Below are 24,369 nucleotides of genomic sequence, written 5' to 3' on the forward strand. Positions count from 1 at the left end.
TTTATTACAACTTTGATCTTTTGATTTTTTTGTGGTTTTGGCCATCATTCCTATCAGTGATAATAACACTGTGCTCACCAAGTTAATTGCTGAGATCTGGGCAAGCACAGACAGCTCAATCAGACATTTTTAAAACAAACCTGACATAAACCTGGACACAAAATACTAAAGGCTGGAGTATGCTCGAAAAGAACTAGTTCATATGCAACCATGTCTGAAAGCAAAAGTGTTTGCCACACTAGAAGGTTGGGTGAAAAGCCAGCCATCATATATGATATGAGATATGATATCATTTAAATATGGGGATAACAGTGCATACTCGGTTTCACACATAAAAAGTGAGATAGTTGTAAAGAATGTAAAAAGAGATCTTGAGAGAGAAGTTCAAACCCTATTTACTTTCTCAACTCCACGTACCTAGCCAATTACTGCATGAAGTGGCCATGACTGTCAGATTGTTGGTTTTGGAAAGTTACAGAAATTGTCTGACACAGCTGCCCCAATTCCAACATCAGAAAGGTGGGGTAGGGTGTTCAGAGGCTGTTAGACCATCTGACAAGTGCTTTGGTTGGAGCATACCAATGCCTTAACCTTAAACCAGCTCTTAGCACTTGCTTTGATAAGTAAAATGTCACCATAAGCAGTATAAATGAAGGCCAAATCTTCTAAGTTGTAATGAGATGAAATTATTCTTCTTTTCCATATTATGATTTCACAGATTCACTTAAAACATTTTCATTTGGCTGTTGTGAAATATTGAACGTGGTTTTCTGTAAAATAATTGCTTTGTAATACTCTCTAGTGCTACTGCATAAATCTTTAGGATTTCTTAAAGGAAAACATTTCTCAATTTATTGTGTGTGTGTAAGTGTATATTTGTGATTGTAATATGCGTGTGTTTGTGAATTTTTTCTGTTATCTCTGAGCAGGGTGTCCGAGGCTTGTACAGAGGATACGGCAGTACGGTTCTCAGAGAGGTAGGATTAATTCAGGTGTTTTTTTCTCAGTTGGTCTGCCGTCCACTAGTAATCACAACCAAGATGACAACCAATAATCCCTGTTCAAAAGCAGATCGCACACTTGTTGTGTCTATTGAAATCAATTTCAAGAGTTTATACTAAAGACAATTACTTGACTCACTGAAGACTGTAGTGAATTCTTTTTGATAGGCTGGATGAATATTGAGGCTTTCCACTCTTCTGATTGAAAACATTTTAATTTCTCTTGGGCTTTATTGAGGTTGGAAATATTGATTTACAGTTTTTTTTCCTCACTTTCATCTCATTCAATTACTTGTGCAAGATGCTCTCCCTCCTATTAGAAGTACATCTGATTAATTAATGCAATTAGTTGCGTTATAAATGCAAAACAAAACAAGAATAAATGAGCATTGGGCTGAACTCCCTTGATGGCCACTCACCTTTTTGTAATGAAAAAGCTGCTCTAGTTCTTTGATTCATGATCGTCTGTGTAATTGCACCTGCAGTGCATGATAACACAAAATAATTGTAGCAAAAGCTGTATAGATCTCTCACTTTTAGCCCTCCCCCCTGCCTGATAAGTTTCAGTAGAACTGGAAAAGAAAATGAGAAAGGGAGACAGAGAAGGAGAAAGAAGTATATGAAGGTGACACTTGTCTTTCCACCCTTTTTTGGGGAGGTGGGTGAGGGTGTAATCTAGTCCCCTCCGCTGTGCTAGCCTGTACTTATTTTCTGCCTCACTAAACTGATGTTATTCACGCAAATTCCATCTGGACAGCCGGGGAAAAAAAGGACAACAAGACACTGTGATTTCTCCGAGGGGCTCTGAATAAATGAATACATTTGGAGGCTGGCGCACGGCCTGTGTGCATACTAACACTGGCAGATGAAATGCAACGGTGGCGGCAGGGATTTGGGGCGCGGGAACGGCAAGGGATGCTCTGCGGTGATTGGCTTTGATGTGTGTCAGGAAGGTAATTCATTTTCTCTCGGCCTCCTTTGCTATCTGCACATCTCCCTCCTTCGACCAACCGACCCTGTCAAGATAAGTTTGTTTATGTGGTATGGCGTGGCGCCTCCTCCCCCTCGCTGGCCCACTAATTGGGGTCCTCTCTGTGCTATATATTCATTAGGGTTCAGAAGGCATTTCTGATAGGCATGATATCACATTAGTGCGGGATATGTGAGGATGGACCACGGTCGGGACGCTGGCCTGGACTTGGAAGGTGGAGTGGAGGTTTGACTTATTTGCCGATCCGGTTCACATTGTAGTACCAACCCACATCTAGGTCATCATACCTACCAGAACAAGTTTTAAACAATTATGGGGGATTTTACACAGCACCGCCCAACAATGCCCTAAGTTTAGTTTAAAAACCATATCTGGACTATTCACTAATAGGCATTAAATTATTTTTTCTATTGCACCACATTAATCTTTACTGTTGTCTACCTTCTCTTTAAGAGAAATTAGCAAGTTGTCTGCTGAGTCTGCAACTTTTGGGTTCCAGCTGAATAGAGCATGAAATCAGTGAGATTCAGATTGTGGTGAGTAAAATTGTCTTGTAAGAAATTACTTTATTCAACTCTGAAAAAACGAGGATATATTAATTAACATCAGCAAGACTTTGGTCAGGATTTTAAGTAAGAGTACAGTCATGTTTTAAGTCCAAGATATCAGCTGTTCATATTGTCTGGGTATTAATTTGTATTAATTTTATGAAAATACAATCAATCCAGACTGTTCTTACATTTCATCATCTGGTGATGCCTGTCATTTTGGCAGGATCCCCTAATTCAAGCTCTAACAGGACACCCCAAGCTGCACCTTTTGGGTAATACCACCTTTCATCACTAGATGGCATGCTAAGATTAGCACTGCCTTGGAAGTTTGTGCCTGACTTTCTCTCATCTCCCCCCCCAACTGAACCAGCTTTATGACATTTATGAGCAGCAGTCACTGCAGTGAAAATTATGGCTTTTTTTTTATGGCAAGCCCTTTATTTTTCTGATCTAAAGCGCTGTGAAGTGATCTTTGATTTGATCTAAACTGCTCCAATTTGAGTTTGAGTAATGAGCCTGAGATGGGTTATTAGATAGTAATTTAGTGATGTGGTGGTATGAGGGCTGTGGAGGGATATGTGTAAGTGAAGCTGACAGTGTCTGACACAGTCGACTGAAGAGCCTGGAACATTGTCTGATTGACTATAGCATACGGCCACACTACATATATTTTTCATACTTGTACTCTTTCACTCAGTCTGAAAGCCACTTTATCTAAATCCATTATTTTCACATATTTAATTGGGTAAGCACATAGACAGGGAAGGTAACAGCTAGCTAAGTCTACCGATGAAAAATGTGCTCCTGGTCTTCCCTTTACCGGTGTTTTATATATTTTTCTTTAGCCAGCCTCTGAATCAGCCTTAAAGTTTCTCCACCCCAACAGCTGGGACCTGGCAACACGAGGTACAGGATCTGGCGGTAGGGCTTATGAAACACCTCTCCATCCAGGCTCCTCCACACCACACCTCTGCTTCCTCTTTATCCCTCTCCTCTTCAATCCCTGGTTGATCCCTCCTCTGCTTCCTCCATCAGGGGGTTTGGCTGTAAGGAAAGACTTGCTGACTTAAGTTTTAACTGGTACCAACAGACCAAATTTCATTGCTTCAACTTTGGGATTTCTGCACTTATGTTCAGTTTTAGAACTGATTTTAAGGTTTTTAAGGATCAGTTTCAAAGCATGTCTAGGGCTGACTTTGAGCTACATATGGGTGACAAATTAAAGGAAAACCACGCAAAGTGTTTTATTACCACCACCACAAGCCTCCAGACCAGCTTCAATGCTTCTTGTCAGATTCTCTGAGTCTCTGGAACTCTACTGGAGGGATGAACATCATTCTTTCAAAACATATTCCCTCATGTGGTGTTATGATGATGGTGATTAGAGCGCAATGTCTACCACTTCCGACTGTAGTCCATAGCATACGATTCACATTACTTTGATACTCATTAAACCAGGCCTGTGACAAATGATTTCATAATCAATTAATCTGTCGATTGTTTTCTTGATTGAGTAATTTAATCGTCTGGTCCATAAAATGAATAAAAAATGGCCATCACAATTTCTTGACATATACCAATTGTCAAAAAGACTCCAAAACCCAAAGATACTGTGTTTAATATCATGGGAAGACCAAGAAAACCAGAAAATATTCACAACTAGAACAACTTAAAAAAGTAACTTAAACAATTAATCACTTATCAAAGTATTAGTAGAAGAGAGACTAGGGCTGCAACTAACAGTAATTTTCATTATATGTTGATAATCTGTTGATTATTTTCTCGATGATATATATTATCGCTTGGCTTATAGAAAATAGTTGGCCACGACAATTAACTAAAACCCAAGGTGATGTCTATAAATTGCTTGTTTTGTCTGATTAATAGAGCCCGACCGATATGGGATTCTTGAGACTGATACCGATTTATAGGGGAAATATACACCAATATCTGATATGGCGGCTGATATAGTGATTTTTTTGAGCTGGAATGAAAATAGACCTTTTCTCTCTGGAGCGTGATTGATTCGATTTTGCACCAATATACCTATGCAAAGGTACTCAGAAGACTGCTTTCTTAAACAAATAACTTTATTAAAGAATATTTAACTTAAATATTCTTCTTAATATATTTAAGTTAAATATTTTTTAACATGTTAAATAATTTAACATATACATTGTCAACCAATTCTAGAAATGAACACTGAGAAAATAAAGAATAAATAAAATAAATAACCTTATCAAAACATGTCATCTGTAGCAATATTCCGCTGTTAATGTAACGGTCACAAACATTAACTCATGGTTCGCTGCTGCAGAGTCAAGAAATAAACAGCGCCTCTGCTTTAAACGTTCAGGGAAAACATTCAGCGCATCCGGTGAAAAAACAGGCTCCTGACGTTATTTATTTACTTTCCAGCATTGCATCTCACCAACTAGCTAACAACGTAACGTGAAGTCAACACTCAACGGACTCAAACCACCACCGCACCATCGTCTTCTGAGCTGCAGAATGATGAAGAGGTGCTCTGATGCTTACCTTTCAGTTTGCTAACACAGCAAACAGATGTGATAAGCATGAGTGACGTGACGGTTATATTAGAGTTATATTGAAAGGGGGAAATGATGGGTTCATTGTTTATTAACTTTCCAGCAATGTATTTCACAAACTAGTTAGCAACTTACCGTGAACACACTGCTTTGACTCCACTATGTCTGCTCAGCTGGGCACACTGCAATCTGCTGAGAGTATTGTAGTGATAGCGATGGCCCACATTTCCCAGCATGCATTGCCTAGTGCTGAAAACAGTTTAAGTTAGCTGCCTTATGTTCCAAAATGCTTTTGTTACTTTTTGTTTTGTTAGTGGCTGTTACATTTCTTGACACCAGCTGTGTTTTACTGGTATGACGTGAGTTCTTGAGAGCTGCTTTTTCACTCTCATTTTATACCGCTTGCCACTAAAGGATAAACTTTATAGTGACACCAATATAAAAGAGAAAACAATTTTATATTGGCTTGTATCGGATAACATTAGCGCCTTTACCAATATATCTGCGATGGCCGATAATATCGGGCTCTACTGATTAACAATCCAAAACCCAAAGATATTCAGTTTTCTATAATGTAAAACAAGGAAAAGCAGCTAATCTTCCCATTTGTTAAGATGGAAGCAATTAAATATTTGCCATTTTTGCTTGAAAATGTCTTTAAAGATTATCAAAGTAGTTGCCGGTTAATTTTCTGTTGATCGACTAACCGTTTAATCGACTAATCGTTTCAGCACACACCCCTTACCACATTCTCTCGCTCTCATTCTCTTCATCCTTGCAGGGCCCTTTTGCACCTTCGGGTCCGAGTCGAACCTCCGCTTCAGTGTGTTTGATTTCCCTTGTTGTTTACCCTCCTGCTCAGCTTCAGTCACGCTGGATTGGTCTGATGTGTATGGTATGTGCAATAACAAACGTGCAATGGCAGCTGAGGTTTCGTGGTGTGTCCACTGAGGTGTGATTGTCCATACAGAGCAGTGAGAGGGGGTCCTGCTTCCACTGCTGGGATGCTGAGGTTGAAACCGTATCAACAGGCCTGCAGCAGAGCAGAGCAGAGCTGACCCCTGCATGGCCCTTTTTTGGAAAACAGCCACTTTTCACTGTCTGTGACGCAGGTTCAAAAGGGAGAGGTGAGGGGAATCACTCTCATATCCTGTCTCAGTGCGCACTGATCCACAGAGGCTCATGTTTATACACACTCATATGACTAAGACAGAGCAGAAGGGAGAAAGAGCAGAAAGAGGGAAGAGAGACAGGGCAGGGGAAGCAAAAAGTGTTTATTTTCCTCTATATATGTAAAGGCAGGATTTGTGGGACACGTGTGAAGGAGCGGAGGCTTCCTCCTGCTTTGTGTTTAGAGTTGGACCTCGTCAGAGCAGCTGCCTCTCAGAGCCAGCCAGCAAACCAACTCTTCTAAATGGCTTGAACTGGATTCATTCAGTTCATTTAAATGAATTAAATGAAATGGACAATGTCAGAAGATTGCACTGGAAAAAAGAGAACTCAAACCAAGGATAATATTAAACTGATGGTTGAAAATTAAATATAATGCCTACCAGCAAGATGACTGTGTTCACTTACATTGTGACTTTTCTAGTTTCATTTTAGAGTGTTTGTAATAGCCATTTTCAATGTGTAGCTGTTTGCAATTACACAGTTATAGAATGAAATTTTGATCAGCCTCTCCAAGCCAGTAGAGTAACAGCCAATGAAATGGAGTTTAGCTCCATTGGTTTCAAAGATGGAGGTGAATGTTTTAAAGAATGTGAGCTACTGGTGCTACCTTATCTGTTTACACTGTGATCAATGAGTAGACTCAGAAAACCTGAGAAAACCTGTTGACCTCTTTAAATTTGACCCTTGACATGACTTGACCTATAGAAGGGTGTGTATTTGACTGTTTCTGTGATATGGAGAAACAATAGAAGAATGTCAGCCATCTCGGTGTTTTGAATGTATTGTCTGGTGTAGGACATAGTTAGATCTGACATTGAATTAACAGGGTGCACATACATACAGTATTGTACACAAACTGTACTACAGATGTACATAAGCAGACAGTTAAAGGGAAAAATTTGACATTTTGGGAACACTTATTTGCTTTCTTGCCAAGAGTTAGATGAGAACATCCACTCAAATGTCACAGGTTTTATACACTGTGCAGAGACACATACCATCTTAAAACATTCTTATTGTTCTTAAGGGGGCTTGTTTGGGGCTTACTTTGAGCTTTACTTTCACAAGCTGAGCCCCATCAAGCGGCCAACCGAAATGGCGTGCATGCGTCAGTCCTTTGGACACAATAATATACCTTCGCTGAGTTAATTGATAAGCCACGCCCACTACCAGCATGCCAAAAGAAAGAGGGAAATTGATATGAACCTACTCCTAAACTTTTAGAGAAATGTTTAAAATTCTTTCAAAGGAATTCAAAGGCAGCCAACCACAGCTAAAGAGAGGCCTCAGCCTCATGTGTCTATTCACATTGTGAGTTTTAACAGTATTCATTTCTTTGATGAATCACTATCTGTCTAACTGCTTGAGTTATGGACTATCATTTTTGAATGCTGCCCCCGTTTGAGTTGTTTACAGGTCGAGCCGACCCTTGTTAGAAGAGTGATGGTCTTCTTAAGCTACAGACAACGATTCCTCTTCGTCACTGGATGATCTCTATCACTTTACCAAACACGTCACTTGCAGGATTAATGGTTTACTCCCACCACCACTCTGGATGACGGATGGATGGGCTTCTTGGCTGCACCTGTCATTCACATTAGTGTAGTTGTGTGAATACAACTGTTTCTTTAAATGTTTCTGTTTTTCTGTGCCTCATCATACATCCATGCTGGCCCATGCACCTGTTTTACATCCCCATGATACATCCAGTTCCTTTGGGGTGGACATTGGCATGGTGGCTTTTGCTGCAAATGTGACTAAACCTCAGTAACCTTCCTAAGATCAACACGTGGTCTTATTAATGACTTCTACAGTCAAATGTGCTTAAGGAGTTAGCTGCCACGCTGTCAAACCCCCCATGTGTGCTTTCTGCTCAGTGCAGACTTGGCCGGGAGACAGTGCATGGCTTTCTGTGCTTCCCTGTTGAGGATGATGCATTGGAAGTCTGTGCCACTGAGAGCCATGGATCACACTCTTATGTTAAGTACGTTTGTCCCCATTGAGCTCTTCAGTCCACTCAAAAATCCATCATTGTGGCTATAATTCGTAATGCAGGGATTCTCTGTGCATTTCTGCGTTTTTGTGTGGGGACTTATTACCGATATCTACTGCCAGACATTTTTCTAGGAAAAAAGACACTGTTATTTTAGCTTAGTTTTTTTTTATGCCTCTCCCCTCTGCTGTATGTGTGTCTGTGTGAGTGCTATGGACATGACCACGGTGGCCATGTTAGTCAGTATGTCTCTCCAGGTCTCGTGTCTATGTTTGCTTCCTACAAATTTACGCATGTTTGTCTGCGAGCAGAAAACCTTTGGTACTCCACATGTGTTTCTAATAACACACAGCTCCGACGGCCTGGCAAGGGACTCAGAGTGGGGGGGTGGGAGAATATTTAACGGAGGGGGAGTAGGTCTGAAATGGAGGGAAAAGGGACAGCAGTGGTTTGGATGTCATGTGGAAGGAAATAAGTGTCAAGAGTATGCTCCTGTATGTTGGAACCTGGTGCCAGTACACAAGATTGAGTGTGATGCATTATTCCCCTGACAGCAATACTTGCAATGCAGATTTTGTTTGAATTGGACACCTGTTCTGTTCCACTTGAGTTTAGCAGGCATTAAAGTGACATAATACCCTAACTGCCTAATTACAGTAATACCCATCTCAGCCTATTATAAAATCACTGTAAGAAACCTTTACATGAGTTAAACCTTCAAACAGATCTACTCTAAATAACTAACATCTAACTTATTTTCACTTTATCCACATGGAGTGACAGGAGAGAATCAGAGTTAAGGGAGTGAAAGGAGGATAAATCACTGCTGTGCAATAGCCAGACATAGGGAAGCACCCGGTAATTACAGCACCACTTCTCTTTCATGAGAAGCAACGATGCACATCCCACTCCTTTTCTCCCCTCCTTTCCGAAACCAGGCAGTCTTATCTCTCATTTCTGTGGATTTACAGTAACGTTCAATTCAATGTAATATATGACCCCTTGTGAATTCAATTGTCGTTTGGAATGTAAATCATTTTAGACTCAGACAATGAGTTGCATTTTTCAATCACATTACGATTCGCAGGACTGTTTTGTAGTTTATGAGGTTTTCAGTTGCATAAGTGCCCTTTTTCCCAGACAGTCATATGAGGCTCTCCAGAAGCAGCACCTGCTGCCCCCACCCAGCCCGGCATATGCCTGCCCCCTGTTTCCTCAGCCACAACCATCATCTTGCTAGCAGCAGTGCTTACGACCCAAAAGCATCTGGAACAAAACACCTGAATGTCAAGGGTCACGCTATGATGTCACTGCTTAATGTCTAATGGAAAAAAGAAATATAAAGTGTCACTCGCACCATGAGCATTCACCTCATTCAACCCCAGTAAAGGTTAGCAGTTCAAACCAATTCATAATTCAACACTCATCTACATTCACCGCAGTCCAAACTGGAGCTGTTGTTTATGTGAGCCAAGGGGTTTCATGGTTTTAATATTTGTACTTGGTATACTACAATACTAATTCAAACCATGTCAGATTAATGAAATATTTTTTGTACATGTTTAATGTCAACAGTGAGAAGGTCTTTACCAAACAAAATACCATTCTTCTTGTAAAAGACCATTGTTAAGTTAATTACTTCTCTCCAGCACATCTATACAAACGTATTAGCCCCAGTGGCTGGGTTCAAGGGATGGTCACATTGATTGGTCTGACGGTCGGTCCACCACTTTGGTCCAGACTGAACTATCTCAACAACTATTGGATGGATTGCCATAAAATATGTACAGACATTCATGGTCCCCAGAGGATGAATCCTACTGACTTTGGTGATTGCCTGACTTTTCCTCTAGCGTCGCCATGAGGTTGACAGTTTTGGTTTTGAGGTAAATAACTAATATATTGGATGGATTGCTATGAAATTTGTTTCCGATATTAAAGATCCTCAGAGGGTGAATCCTAATGACTTTAGTGAACGCCTCCTTTGCCTCCACCACGTCAAAGTTTTAGATTATCCAAAGACATATCTTGACATGCAATAGATAGATTGGAAGAAAATTTAGTATAGACATTCAAGATTTCCAGATAATGTATCCTACTGACTTTGGTGATTCCCTGACCTTTCCTCTAGGGCCACAAGCAGGTTGGCATTTTTGGTTCAGAGTGAAATGTCTCAACAACTATTGGATGTATTGTAATGAAATTTGTTACAAACCATCATGTTCCCCACCTGGATTTTCCCACAGTTTGCTCAATATGTCTGTCTAAAAACTACCTGTGAAATGAGATGTTATGCATTTGTGTGGAATGAACAGAACAAAAGCTGTCTGAGTGTGAGCAGTAATCACTACAATGGCTAAATAAACAAAGAAAAAAGTACCACCCACAGAAACTCAAATGTCAGCAACATAAAATCTAAGGTCCTTAACCAATAATAACTGTATGATGGCTAACACATTCATTCATTGTGTCAACTAACTGTTGGTGCTTGGTAGGTGTTCATTTCGGACCCTGTGTGCAGCCATTTGTTGAGGCCTGTAATGGATTGATGAGGTCCATGACTGGTTTTGTTTGACTAACTCATCTATCTGTGTGTGTTTTTTTCAAAATGGTTGGTCACTGCCAGTATACACTTTTCTCACTATGGCGATTCAGTTATTTCCAGCTGTGCTGCTGCTGTTCTTATCTGATTTCCAGCTGATAAGATATGTTTGTGTTAGTGAGAAACGGAGAGAGAAACATTTCAGTTGGCCATCAGGCAGTGATTGGTTAGCTGGAATGACTCTGGTCTTTGTTTTATTGCTGTGGGCACTGCTCCCAGAGAACATAGTGTGTGTGTGTGTGTGTGTGTGTGTGTGTGTGTGCACCTCTGCCATGTGTGTTTTCATGCAGGCATGTGTGTGTACCATGCTGGAGATATCAAAGCAAGCAGCCTTATTCTGGACCTTCCTGACCACTTTACTCTTGTTTGCTCTCTTTCCTTTAAAGGGAAACGCTCACATCATTACTGAGGCTATTTAACAATCTTTAATGTTACCTGTATTTATAGACACAAACACTTTTTGAATATATTGCCAAATACATGCAATGCTTTCTGCTTTTAGCCAACTTTTGGCTGTAACTGTAGTGACATTTTTCTGTGACTGGATAGGGTCAGACCAACTGGCTGATATTAGAAGCTAACCTATGCTAACATGTTAGCAGCAATATAAACTCAAGGAATTACATTCATTGCTGGATGTATACAAACATCTTTGGTCAAACACTGATTCAGTTGGTAGTCAGCAGGGTCTGAAATTAACACCCGCCAAGCACCAAATGCGGGTAGATTTTCCGTTTGGCGAGTAAATCTTGGACTCACACTGGCAGTTAAATGTTTTTACCAAAATAGTCATGCATTAAAAACCTATGCTGAGAGTCTCTACCACGTTTTGGTGTAATTTACGGGCGCGCTGCCTCTGTCCTCTGCTGTCTGTGTCGGAGTTTGACTAACACACACACTGACACTACCATATGTGTTTTTACGCACCTCTAAACAGTGCCACGAAACTGACCGTCTCGAGCGCTCCTAGTTTCGCGGCACAGTTTACCGTACGGGACATCAGATACTCCGCTAAGCTATCACTTGCCGCCGGCCTGCTGCTACAACCTGGTATCACGCCAAAGCGTGTAACACACACGCTGGTCCACTGTGGCAGTGTCACGTTTTCAACACGTTCTCATCAAGTTAGTAATAATAAATATGCAACATCTGGTTAGACTTTCAAAATAAAGCTTGGTGAGAAACATTTCAGGTGACGGTCGCAGTTTGGTTAGGTTTAGGCCCCAAAGCTACTTGGTTCAGTTTAGAAAAAGATCATGGTTTGGGTTAGAATAACATCTTCCTTAAAACAATCAACGTTGACTATTGATTTCACACGGAAATGAAACCTGGTCTCCTGTGTGAAAGTCCTGTGTTTGACCCATTACTTTTATGTTTGATCATTAAGTACATTTAACCGTTGATCAATATATTAAAATAATTTTGCTTCACATTTTGCTCTGGCCTCTTCTTTAAGTTTGTATTCAACATAATACCTTATTATCTCAATGAAATGTACTGAAGTGAATGTAAATGTGACACAAAAAAGCAATTTATTATTTTGGTCGGTAAAATATGCTTGCTGAGATGGCCATTGAGTCAAAAAGTTAATTTCGGACTCTGGTAGTCAGGTGCTCTTGTTTCTTAAGAGACTGGTTGTCTCTTACAGTTTATCTTTTAAAAAGCCTGTATTGTGTTATATTGGCACATAAATTCAGAATTCCTATGAGCTGCTGTCCATAATAGAATCAGACAGAAATCTGCAACATGGTTAAGTTAACTACACACCATAATATGTTGGTTGTGTTGATTAGAGCTGTTTGTTCCATTTTGGCAAAGTTATCCCAGCTAGTTTACATGCTATTGGCTGTGTCAGTTTTTATTTTTCATGTTAGCATTGCTAGTGGCTCAGTTAAGCACTGCTGTTGATTTTCTGCTGGCTAAGGCTTCATTTTGGTTCCCCAGTGTCTTTAGCTTGTATAAATAATCGTCTTTCTCCTGTTGTTCCCTTCAGTTTGTCTGAAGGAGGGAAGGGAGATTAAAGTGCCAGTCTTGCACACATTCAGATGTCTGTCTACACTGGCTCATTTCATGCTGTTAGCATCGTTGGCACCATTTAGCTGAATGTTTTCTCTAAAATCGCTCTAAATCGAGGTATTTGTAAGCATAATTGGAAAAGACAATGCCACACCCACTCTGGGTAGCAGCTAAAACCCAGGAAGTTGGTGCTTTTTTTCATCTACTTACTATCCCCAAAAATGTACCTAATGGTACATCTTCATTTCAGAGAACCACACAACATAGGACAGTATTATGACTCCAAATATGAGATAGAGATAATGTTGAAAAGTGTGTTTCCTTTTAAGCTCCAGACTTGTTAATGATACCAAACATTCCTGTCAGTGCAAGCATCATTTGCTGGTAAGTAACTAAGACATATTAACCTCCTCAGTAGCCTCGATGCTTCTCAACCAGCTGTGTAGCTAGGCTAACTCTGCACCACCAACCTCTCCCATGTTTAGGCACACAGCACCAACACATTTTCTCTCAGTCCACTCTCCCACGTTTTACTCTTAGCCTCAGCCACATCCTCAGGCAGCTATACATCTCTCTTCCTGTCAGCAGCTAATTGGTTGGCCCTCAGGGCAGCCTGTGTCACACCCCACACCATTCATTGGCTAATATGCACTCTGCCACTGATGTCATCTGTCAGTGGCTGTGACAGATCCGAACTGTTATGTTTTTAACCCAATGTCTTTCATTGGGTTGGTATATAACCAATAAATGATATATTAAACACAGCACAGTTTCCCTGTGTTCAAATACCAACTTTAAGGATTTTGAAACAGTTTATCTGCCCTAACATTCATAATACATGCTTGCATGCCTTTAGCCTGTTTTTACAGTGTATTAAGTCCCAATAATAATGTTTAGCATTTTACATCACGTGAATGTTCCTGCTTTGCAACAGTGTTGCATTAGCAGCATGTTATACTTCACATCCCTTCATTAAAGGCTGTGGATAAAAAGAAGCATCAGGTGTCTGTTGGAAGTCTGTGTTTTTCCCTTTGTGGCTTAGCCTGTTTTGATGTATCAGGTGTCCATTTTGAAGCAACAAGCTGCACACAGGTGGGAGGAAGAAAAAATCACCAGCACAACATAAATATTATTCAGAGTTTCTGGGAAGCATTTCTCTTATGTCGATGGAATTGCTCACTTGAATCTTTGCCAGCACACTGTTTCTCCCCCACCACCTCTCCTTCCTCCTTTCCTCTGCTCCCTCTATCTCCCCACCTCCCCCTCAGAACAAGTCTTAATTTGTCGGGAATATTACTGCCCTGTGCCGACATTCGCCAGGCTGCAGCGGCTTATGGAAACTGGGGCTAGCTGCGATTTGATTTGCACACGGGAGATGTGCCGGTGCTCAAACTTCTCCCTAGTGTGGCTTGTTTAAACATACACACACACACACTCTGCGCTGCCCTTGGCATTCAAAACTGTCAGATGGAATTCTTCAGCAAGTGTACTCACTCTCGTTCTGGTTTTTACAGCGCCGGGGGAGCTAGAAAGGTTAGGATGAGTGATTGCTAGTCGCTTAAGGCAGAGCACTCCACATAGTTACACAGTATAGGCCTTAAAGGGACACGTGCTCATGCTGCAGGATGCACACAACTGCATGGCCGCCAACACTGTGACAAATTTAGGCTTTGAGGAACTGCACTGAGCACAAGGGCAGTTATGCTTTTTATGTGTTATAGGTTTAGGTTTGGATAGGCATGTGATTTGTGTGAAGTGTGCCTCAGGGGAGTGTAAAGACAGGTGTGTGTGTGTGTGTGTGCGTGCTTGAACTGAGACAGCATATGGGGGTCTGTTATCGGGAGAGCAGGCCTTGGCTTCCACTAACCAGCACTATACAACCATCTAGAGAGAAGTAATCCTACCTTCTCTCTCTCTCTCTTTCTCTCTGGCACTCTCAATTTCCCCCTCCCTCCACCCCTTTCTCCCTCTGTCTCTCCCCCAGGCCTCTCTTATGCAGTGAGAGCCCAAACACAGGCCCGGAGTGCCGGATCAGGCTCCCTCTATCGATTGACTTTATTTATGTGTTTGTTTATTTATTTAAAAGGCCCTGAACCCCTCTGTCCCTGAGGTGTACTTAGGTGCCACACACACACACACACACACACTCTCTCTCTCTCTCTCTCTCTCTGTCTCTATTACTGGACTGCACACATACAAATTCCTCCTGTGCTCCTATGTTTAGCCAGGGTTTTTGCAGCATCACTGCCGGGTGTAACGTGTGTCATCGCTGCAGTAACTAGGTGTGACATTAGCTCATATGTACACGGATGACTTGTGTCCAGTGTTTAGAAACATAACATAGAGCTGCCCATAATAGGGAAATAATTAACAGCCCATAATGAGCAGCCCATATGTGGTTAAAACAGGGAGGATGTTGGAAAATCCAGCAGGCTAGCGCAGCCTAATTTACGGGAGCTAGTCATCCAGTAGCTGGAAGATAATGAGATATTATTATTATTATTATTATTATTATTAAAGGAGCAAAAATAAATATATAAAAATATAAAAAATACAATTCAATAATAGCAGATTAAATAAAAAAAATCAAGTAAATATCAGTCAAGTGTTAAGTTTGTGAATTCAATTTTATTTATTTATCTCATTGCACTTTTCCTATAGAGCAGGTCTAGATTGTACTCTTTATAATATTATTTACAGTGATCCAACAAATCCCACCATGAGCAAGCATTTCGTGACAGTGGCAAGAAAAAACTTCCTTTAAGAGGCAGGAGAGGGAGGCACAATGCAAATACCACCTAGAATTTTTAAAATAGTAATAATGTAATTGTAGTGGTAACATTAATATTAATAAATTAATAATAATAGGAATCACAGCTATAGGAATAATAATGACAGTATTAGTAACAGAGCCAATAACAACAACTGTAGTAACAGTTGTCGAGCAGGAACACGGGGGCAGCATGTGGCCCACAATCACAGATCCAGACTCTGCAGCGCCGGAGGTAGAAATACCCGCTGAAAGCGACAGAAGGAGAGAGGAGAGAAACGAGAAAGCACAACACTATGGGAGAGAGAAGATGTCGAGTTAGTAACATGCAGTAATGGGATTAAAATGCATACAGATGGAGAGGAGGAGAGAGGGAAGAGGTGCATCATGGGAAGTCTCCCAGCAGTCTAGGCCTATAGCAGCATAACTAAGGGATGGTTCAGGACTCACACAAGCCAGCCCCAACTATAAGCTTTATCAAAGAGGAAAGTCTTAAGCCTAGTCTGAAATGTGGAGATTGTGTCTGCCTCCCGAACCCAAACTGGGACCTGATTCCACAGGAGAGGAGCTTGATAACTGAAGGCTCTGGCTCCCGTTCTAGTTTTGGAGACTCTAGGAATCACAAGTAACTCTGCATTCTGGGAGCATAGTGTTCTCGTCGGGTAATATGGTATTACGAGCTCTTTAAGATACGATTGTGCCTGACCGTTAAGAGCTTTGTAGGTGAGGAGAAGGATTTTAAATTCTATTCTGGATTTTACAGGGAGCCAGTGCAGAGACGCTAATATTGGAGAAATATGATCTCTTTTCCTAGATCTTGTCAGTACACGTGCCGCAGCATTCTGGATCAACTGGAGAGTCTTAAGGGACTTATTCGGGCAGCCTGATAATAAGGAATTGCAATAGTCCAACCTAGAAGTAACAAATGCATGGACTAGTTTTTTGGCATCATTTTGAGACAGGATGTGCCTGATTTTTGCAATGTTGCGTAGGTGAAAAAAGGCAGTCCTTGACTTTTGTTTCATGTGGGAGTTAAAGGATAAATCCTGAATTGCTGTAGACATAAATTTGTTTAGTTTTTTTATTTTTATTTGCCATATAGTGATATTAATAAATAAGGATGGATGTTGCAATACCCTGAACTCTGAGTAAACGGTGAGTGGGGGTAGCAATTATTTCTGTACAATAACTCCAGCTGGGCTGTTTTTGACAGCTCGGGCCAGGGGACGAAATAAATCTATTTTTTAAAGAATTTTTTTAATATATATATATATATATATATATATAAGAATAATTTTTATATATATTCTTTAAAAAATATTTATTTCGTCCCCTGGCTTGTGCTGTTAGTCAAAAACAGCCCAGCTGGAGTTATTGTAGGGAAATAATTGCTGCCCCCCTACTCACCGTTTACTCAGAGCTCAGGGTATTGCAACATGCATCCTTATCACATTTCTGTCATGCTTCATTAGAGTAGCACTAACCAGCAACACGCCTGTGTGTGTGTTTGTATATGTATGTGCTTGTCATAGCATGTACTCAACTGGGCAGTTTTTAGTGATTGTGTTTGTATTTTTGTTTGCTTGTGCTCTTGTGTGCATGTTTTGTCTTCATATTTACATCTAGATCGTTCTTCAACTGACAGACAAACAGGTCTGGCTTCTTCCTGCTCAGTGACTTTCTAAGACTGAGGTTGAACACTTGGTACAGTAATGTATAGAGGTGTCCAACACCACCTGCCTCTCTGCCATGATTAATGACTTTATCAACTTTCAACATATTCAAATCTGATCTGATCTGTTTGTTATCAGCGTGTCACCAGTCAGTTCCTCGTCATACTTTCGTGACAAACAGCAGATGGAATGTGGGTGTGTTTGTGTGTGTGCTTGTATGACTTTGGCAAGTGAATCCAGCTTGCAGCACTGTTAGCAGGTAATAAATGTGAACTTAGACTCAGGGCTTTCCCCCGCCTGGCCAGTCCATATGATTTTTTTGCGTGTGTGTGTGTGTGTCTTTTGGTGCTCACAAGACCCATAGTGATTCCTCACTTTGAATAAGGCTGCTGTTGATGTTCACCATCTGACTCCCATCTGCTTTCTCTTAAAAGCTCCTCTCCTCTCCTCTTCCCTCCCAGCTCTTCCACCTGACCTTTTTTCTAACTAGGAAGTGTGTGAGACACTGTTGAACTTGTCTGCTTTTGATTGCTTCTCTCACAGAGACCCTCAGAATCCAGTGCTCTGGCGACCAGCTTGGCCAGTCGTCCTTCCTGCTACCATAAAAAATAAAAATAATATAATTTATTCTTTATCGGACTGTCAGAAGACAGTGTCGGATACTTTTGCAAACAAAGTTCAGGGCTACAGGGTGTGCTTTGCTGCTACAAAAAGAGTATTGGAGTGCAAGGGAAATGCTGAGACTGATCGATTGTGATGCAGTTGAAAAACTACCACTGTAAAAGGCTCTGAATAAAATAAAAGAACAACAGGTTAACTGGACAGTAAAACTGTTGCTCTAATCTCAACCTGAACACTTTAGTGACTCACCATTTCTTAACATGACTACAGCTAAACATTTAAAAGGGGCCATTGTTTATTTTATTTTGCACATAAATTGAATTTGAGAGAGCACACATGGTCTCATTTGAAATGGTACATTTGGTAAATTCCAAATCCACGGGTTTAGGAGGTTTTGCCAAATGGATTTGGAATGGTCATTCAGTATCAAATATTAACAGAGGATCCAGCAGACTTCTCTGGCTCATGAATCATTTGCTCTTTTGCTCATTTGCTCCACATCTGGTGGCAAGAACAGAGCAGAATGAGTTGCGAGTGCGTAACTTGTTGGATTCAAGATTGCACCACAGTGTCTTGACTGAGTGTGAGTAGTGGTTTTCTGAATACTGTTGTTTGTGTCTGGGATTTCATAATATAGCAGTAAAATCTGGGAGGGCGTCCTTATTATCATTGTAATGACAGTAAACAATGTCATTAAGCATATACTATCTTTTTAAACCATATCATGCGAGTTTTGACAGAAATGTTTTCAGCAAGGCGGGAGCCGTTACATGTGGGTATAAATCTAGATGAAACAAAATTGTAGCTCTCTGGTTTCCACAAGACTTGCATCTCAACCAAGATAAGAATTATCTGCATGTGAACAATCAGATTGATTGTAAACTATTGTTGTGAAAAGTGACATGCTTTTCAGTATAACAAAGATTTACATAAGAATTCAATCAAACTATGCAATCAACTTACCATTTTGTGTTTTTTGAGTTATTCACTTGCCATAGTTGATGGTAGGCTGTGTTCAAATCTCAATCCATTTTTAGCACGTGGCTCTATGGATGGCAAAGTCGGTCTATTGGTTGTGGATATCCATGCTCCTCAGAAAATGAATTGAAAAAACTTTGGTGATCTCTAGACTTCTCATCTAGCGCCATCATCAGGTCAAAATTTTAATTTGTCCTATACTTATACTATACTATACCTATGGTTTATAACAAAATTCCTTCAAAACTATTGACATTCTCATCAGCCTCTGCTGTACTTTGTGTTTGTGCTAATTAGGAAAATGTCAGCATGCTAACATGCTAAACTAAGATGATGTACATGGCAAAGACTGCACCTGCTGAACATCAGCATGTCAACATTGTCATTGTGAGAATATTAGCATGCTGATGCTAAAACACCGCTGTGCCTAAATACAGTGTCACAAAGTCCCTAGCATGGCTAGTGGCCACGTTCAGACCGACTTGAGCCCAGCGTGAAAAATGCAGCCCTCATTCATTTGAATGAGGTCAGTCCATTGGCACAGCGGGGGTGCCAACGCAGAGGGTTCCGGCAAAACAACCGGCAAGGCATTGCGTTGGCCAATAAATCACATAAAAGTGCACATTCGTGGTAGATTACTTTTTAACATGAACGCCACTCTACTGCTTACCTCATGATCGTCGCGATGAAAGACTAAGAGTTGTAAAATTCTGTCTGTGTCAATTACAAACCGTTGTGCAGTGTTTTGGTGTCTGCTAAGCCTTTAACCACATTAATCTCTTACTCCAACTGGACTTCCTGGATCGTATTTCATTGTCTCACCGGTACCTTAAACAACGCACAAACAAACAACCACTGTTTTGAAGTGGCTCCTTCAGCTTTATCAGTCACATTTAGCACAATATAAATGCCTACTGATATGAGAGTAATCATCAAATTGTAAGATTTGTGGATGGAGTTTGGTGTAATGTCTCTCCATGTACAGGTGAATGACTGTTCTGAAGGTAACGTTAGTTCTTGTCACAGTTTTGTCAGTGTTACTGATAACTGTTTTTAAATGATATATATATATATATACTTTTAAAAAGTTAAAACAACTGTTTTAACCCAGGGCTTTTTTTGGTCTGAATCCCACTTAATCTTCTTTTTTTTGTAGTAACTTGGTCCGTGTTACCAGTTTTCTGGTAACATAATGTCAAGCAGAAGTACTGTTTATCAGCAGTTTAGAGTTTACAACGGTGGTTAAATGATTGACCTGATGTTTGTTTAAGTTGTCCTGTAACAAACGTCTGCTAACTAATCAGTGTTTTTTGTTTTGTTTTTTTGGTCATGGTATAAAAGTCTCTAGTGCACGGTTAATGTAAATGTAAAGTGGACTGTACAAACTAGCTTTGTGTCATCTCAGTGTTACTATCCTAAATGTCAGACATGCTGAGATGAATTGTTAAATTTTTTTGCAAAGCATCTGAATTTTGGTTTCCAGTTAAGTTGGTTTTGGAGAGCCATTCCACAGTAGCAGCAGGTAAATACTTTAAAGTAGGAAAACTGCAAACATTAAAGGATGAGGTACTTTTTGGAAAGGAATCTGCTGGAAAAGATGAATAATGTCTCATCTGTTTGGTTTGGCCATCTATACATTTGCCTGCTTGTCTCTCCATCTTAATGTCTATCTTCTTTACTCTTTCTCTCTCCTTCTAAATACTCATCAGTATGCAGAGGCTGCAGTATGACCTATTAAAAGTCATTTGTCAAATTGCAGCCAACTGGCTTTCCTGCAATCAGGCTCAATGTGAATTTATTTTGACATGTGTTTTTCCTGCCCTCTGCTGAGTGCCTAAGGACCTGTGACAGCCCGAAGCCTCTCTGAATACTAATAAAGTTAGCACTAATACAGTTGGCAAGGACGCATACACACACACAGACACACACACACACAAACTGGAGCACTGTCAGCAGAGTGACATAGCAGACGCAATCTCCATATTCCTATAATATAGTACTTGACAGTCACAGCAAGTGGCACTGTCACCTTTGATCATTGACAAAATGTGTCAGCCAGCAAAAAATAAAATGCTGCTCTTAAGACACACATACACACACATCAGCGGAAATATGATTAAGCATGCCGACATATTCATACAGAAATGCAAGACACACACATGTAGGAGAGCAAGTCTGTGTGAGAGCACGTCATGTGTTTCCCAGCAGTGGAATCCTGTCCCTGGAGGCCAGATGGATGACACAGATGTTTGTGGGCTTTGGGAGCAGATGCTGCTGAGCTCCTGTAGCACGGTCTTTACTTTGGCCGTTGCAGAGCCATACTTGGGCATGATTTTATAAAATGACCAATTGTGATCCTTATTATTTACTTTGTGCACCAAGACAGCAAAACACATCAGAGGAAGTGAGTTGTCAGTAGGGTGGAGAAGGTAGATTGGTAGATGGAGAGAAAAGAATTTGATGGAGGTTTGATGCAGACAGTGAAGAGAAAGGTTTTAGACAGCCAGATGTATTAGAGGGCCAGAAACAGGGTAGACACTAGAAACAGTGGCCCAGACAATTGTGTGAACAGAAGACTTATCTGAGGCTTGCTGAGTCATTTCAGAAAAGCTTTAGCTCAGAGTGAAACGGGTTAAAAGGTCAAATTAACTGCAGGGCCTTGTCTATCTGGACAGACAATGTTTTGCTTACTCAAAAAATGTCTTATCCTTAAAATACTCCAGCTATAGGTAGGGTTGGATGGGAGAGATGGGGAAAAAAGTAGGGCTGCAGCTAATAATTATTTTCATTATTGATGAATTTGCTGATTATTTTCGATTAATCAATTAATCATTTGGTCTATAAAATTTCAGCAAATAGTGAAAAATGCCAAGATGACATAATCAAATTGCTTGTTTTGTTCAACCAACAGCTCAAAACTTCAGAATCAGCTTTATTGCCAAGTAGGTTTACACAAAAAAGGAATTTGCTTTGGTATTATGGTGCAAAAACAGTAAACATAGTAGAAATATAAAGAAAGATAAAGCAAGTACTGCAGGTCAAGAAACATAAATATAAAATTGAAAATAAGATATTAAGATAATACTTGCAACTGCACTTCACTATCACATAAGACCAAAAAACAAACAAACAAAGAAAAAGCAGAAAATCCTCAAAATTTAGAAGATGGAACCAAAGAATGTTTGATATTTTCTCCTGGAAAAATGAGTTTAGTTGGTAATCCATCCAACAGTTGTCAAGACATTCCACTCTGAACCCGAAATGTCAACCTGTAGGTGCCACTAGAGGAAAAGTCAGGGGATCACCAAAGTCAGTAGGATTCATCCTCTGAGGACCATGACTGTCTGAACAAAACACGGTAATCCATCCAGTAGTTGTTGAGATATTTCTAAGTGGTGGACTGACTGACCTTGACCTTGCTATCCCTAGAGCCACACCGCTGGCATGGCTGAACAAATCCACTATGTTTAAATATTGTAAAAACTCCCTATTCCATAGCTCAGACATTATTACTTGTGCCTCTCTTACTTGAGTCTGTGTGTGTTTTGTGTCAAGATTTTTATGTCAAGGTCATGTTCGCAGACCTCAACAACGTGTTAAGTGCCCTGGGTGTGTTCGTCTCTGGTTATTGTTATGATTCGGTTACTGCTCATATGGCCATGGAAGTGTACTGATTGGCTCAAGCTGGAGTTGAGTGAGCTAGCAAGGTTTTGGCAGACATGGAAAAACCTCAGTCGTTTTCAATGGACATAAACATCACTGCTGCTCTGCCTTCAGGGTAGTGTTTTCTTCTGCTAACTGATCATTTAAATAACAGCTACACATTTAATCTGTGTGAAATGACACAATGAAACAAGATAAAAGCATGCTCTCCCTTATTTGCCTTGCAAGTGAACATTTTGATTATGTAATTGTGGTATGCTGATGGTGTTGACAGATATCTCTTTTCCATCGTTTTTACTGGGATTTATGAAGTCCTGTCTGTTTCTTAGGGTTATCATAGCGACCCTGGATTGACTGGCCCATAGTCACACACACACACACACACACACACACACACACACACACACACACACACATGGCAAGTTTAGCTTGGCTTCATGGCGCTGAATAGGCCATGGTAGCTGAGGCATTATACAAGGTAGGGGGATGAGACGGAGTCAGCAGTTAGCACCAGGAGCAGTGTGGATTTTATACTTCCTGGCTGCCTTCATGCTAGCCTAGCGTAGCACGACCTGTCTGCATGGCTGTGTGCTAGTCTACCATGACGTAATTCAGGTCTAAATGTGCCCCCAACACTTGTGGCAGACCTCTTTGTCAATCCAGAATATCAAAACCATGCGGTTAACCCACTGGCCCAATGGTTAGAGAAAATGTCCCCTCTTGACTTCAAGTTCAGCACCTGCAACCAGTTACAACCAGGTGGTCTCTCACTGTGTCCTTAAGCAATATACTGAGCCCCTAACTCTCTCAGTCACAAGCTGCACAGGATAACAGTGTAACTGCATGATGCATGTTTTTTTTTAATGAAAGCTCAGTGATGGTGTTTTATCTATCCAGCCCCAAGTTTTAAAAAAAGTTATGTACTTTGGCCCATTTTAAAACAAAATGAATAACTCTTAATTTGAAAGTTAAATTAAGTGTTGTCTAATGCCACACCTGGTAGATAGGTGTATAGGAAACAGAAATCATGCAAAAGAAAGTATTCAGTTCCCACATACTGTCAGCAAAAGTTTGGTGAAAATGCAACGTTTCATCAAATTTACAATATGAAACAACATCTTTATAATAGAGCCAAATGTTGCAACAACCAGTTGAAAACATGGATTCAAATCACAAACACCTGAGACAATTTAATCAATAATTGATTTTAAAAAAACACCCCTATAATGAGACAAACAATGTATCTCAAGATCCGTTGAATAAAGATAGAATCATAGAATAAAATCAAAAAATGTTATTGTTAAAATACCGGGGCAATGCAAAATAAGTAATTTTGTCAACAAGAGAAGATCAAATAGGGAAGAGGGGGAGGAAGGTTGGACTACAACCAGTTCAAGTCCAAGTCCAATTGATGCACAGTCCCTGCTTTCCCTGTGTGTCTATTGAGAGGCCTACACTGTGAAAATGTCATTAAAACTTCATAAAAAAAATGTGTTAAAGTAAACTTGAGGTTGTGGGATAGCCATTGTTTTTTACTTGAGATATTTAGTTATATTGATTGGTTGAGCAAGCCAGTGATTTTTTGTAAAATATAGTTTTCAGCAGCACAGTTTGGGGTGGGGGTGAGGGGTTATTTCACCTTAAAGGTGGGGTTCGATTCTGGAGAAATCCAATACCATGATAAATACCATGATACAAGGTTCAACGTTAAGGTTTTTTTTTTCACTTGCCCAGTCAGGCAAGTGGGTCAGAAGTCAATTTTTACTTGCCCCTATACAAATTGTTTTA

General features: G+C 40.3%; 1 protein-coding gene across 2 annotated transcripts in view; it reads left to right on the plus strand.

Annotated features, from left to right (window-relative positions):
• The window catches only part of slc25a26 (solute carrier family 25 member 26), a 60,948-nt gene that overhangs the window by 13,240 nt on the left and 23,339 nt on the right, over window positions 1–24,369 (plus strand). For both annotated transcript variants that reach the window (XR_006375089.1, XM_044170556.1), the window contains exon 5: window positions 930–977. Coding sequence is in view for 1 of the 2 variants with exons in the window: in XM_044170556.1 (XP_044026491.1) it covers window positions 930–977 (48 nt within the window). In the remaining variant the exon portion in view is untranslated. The remainder of the gene's footprint in view (window positions 1–929; window positions 978–24,369) is intronic.

The sequence above is a fragment of the Siniperca chuatsi genome, linkage group LG2, assembly GCF_020085105.1.
Source record: "Siniperca chuatsi isolate FFG_IHB_CAS linkage group LG2, ASM2008510v1, whole genome shotgun sequence".
In the NCBI taxonomy this organism is placed as follows: domain Eukaryota; kingdom Metazoa; phylum Chordata; class Actinopteri; order Centrarchiformes; family Sinipercidae; genus Siniperca; species Siniperca chuatsi.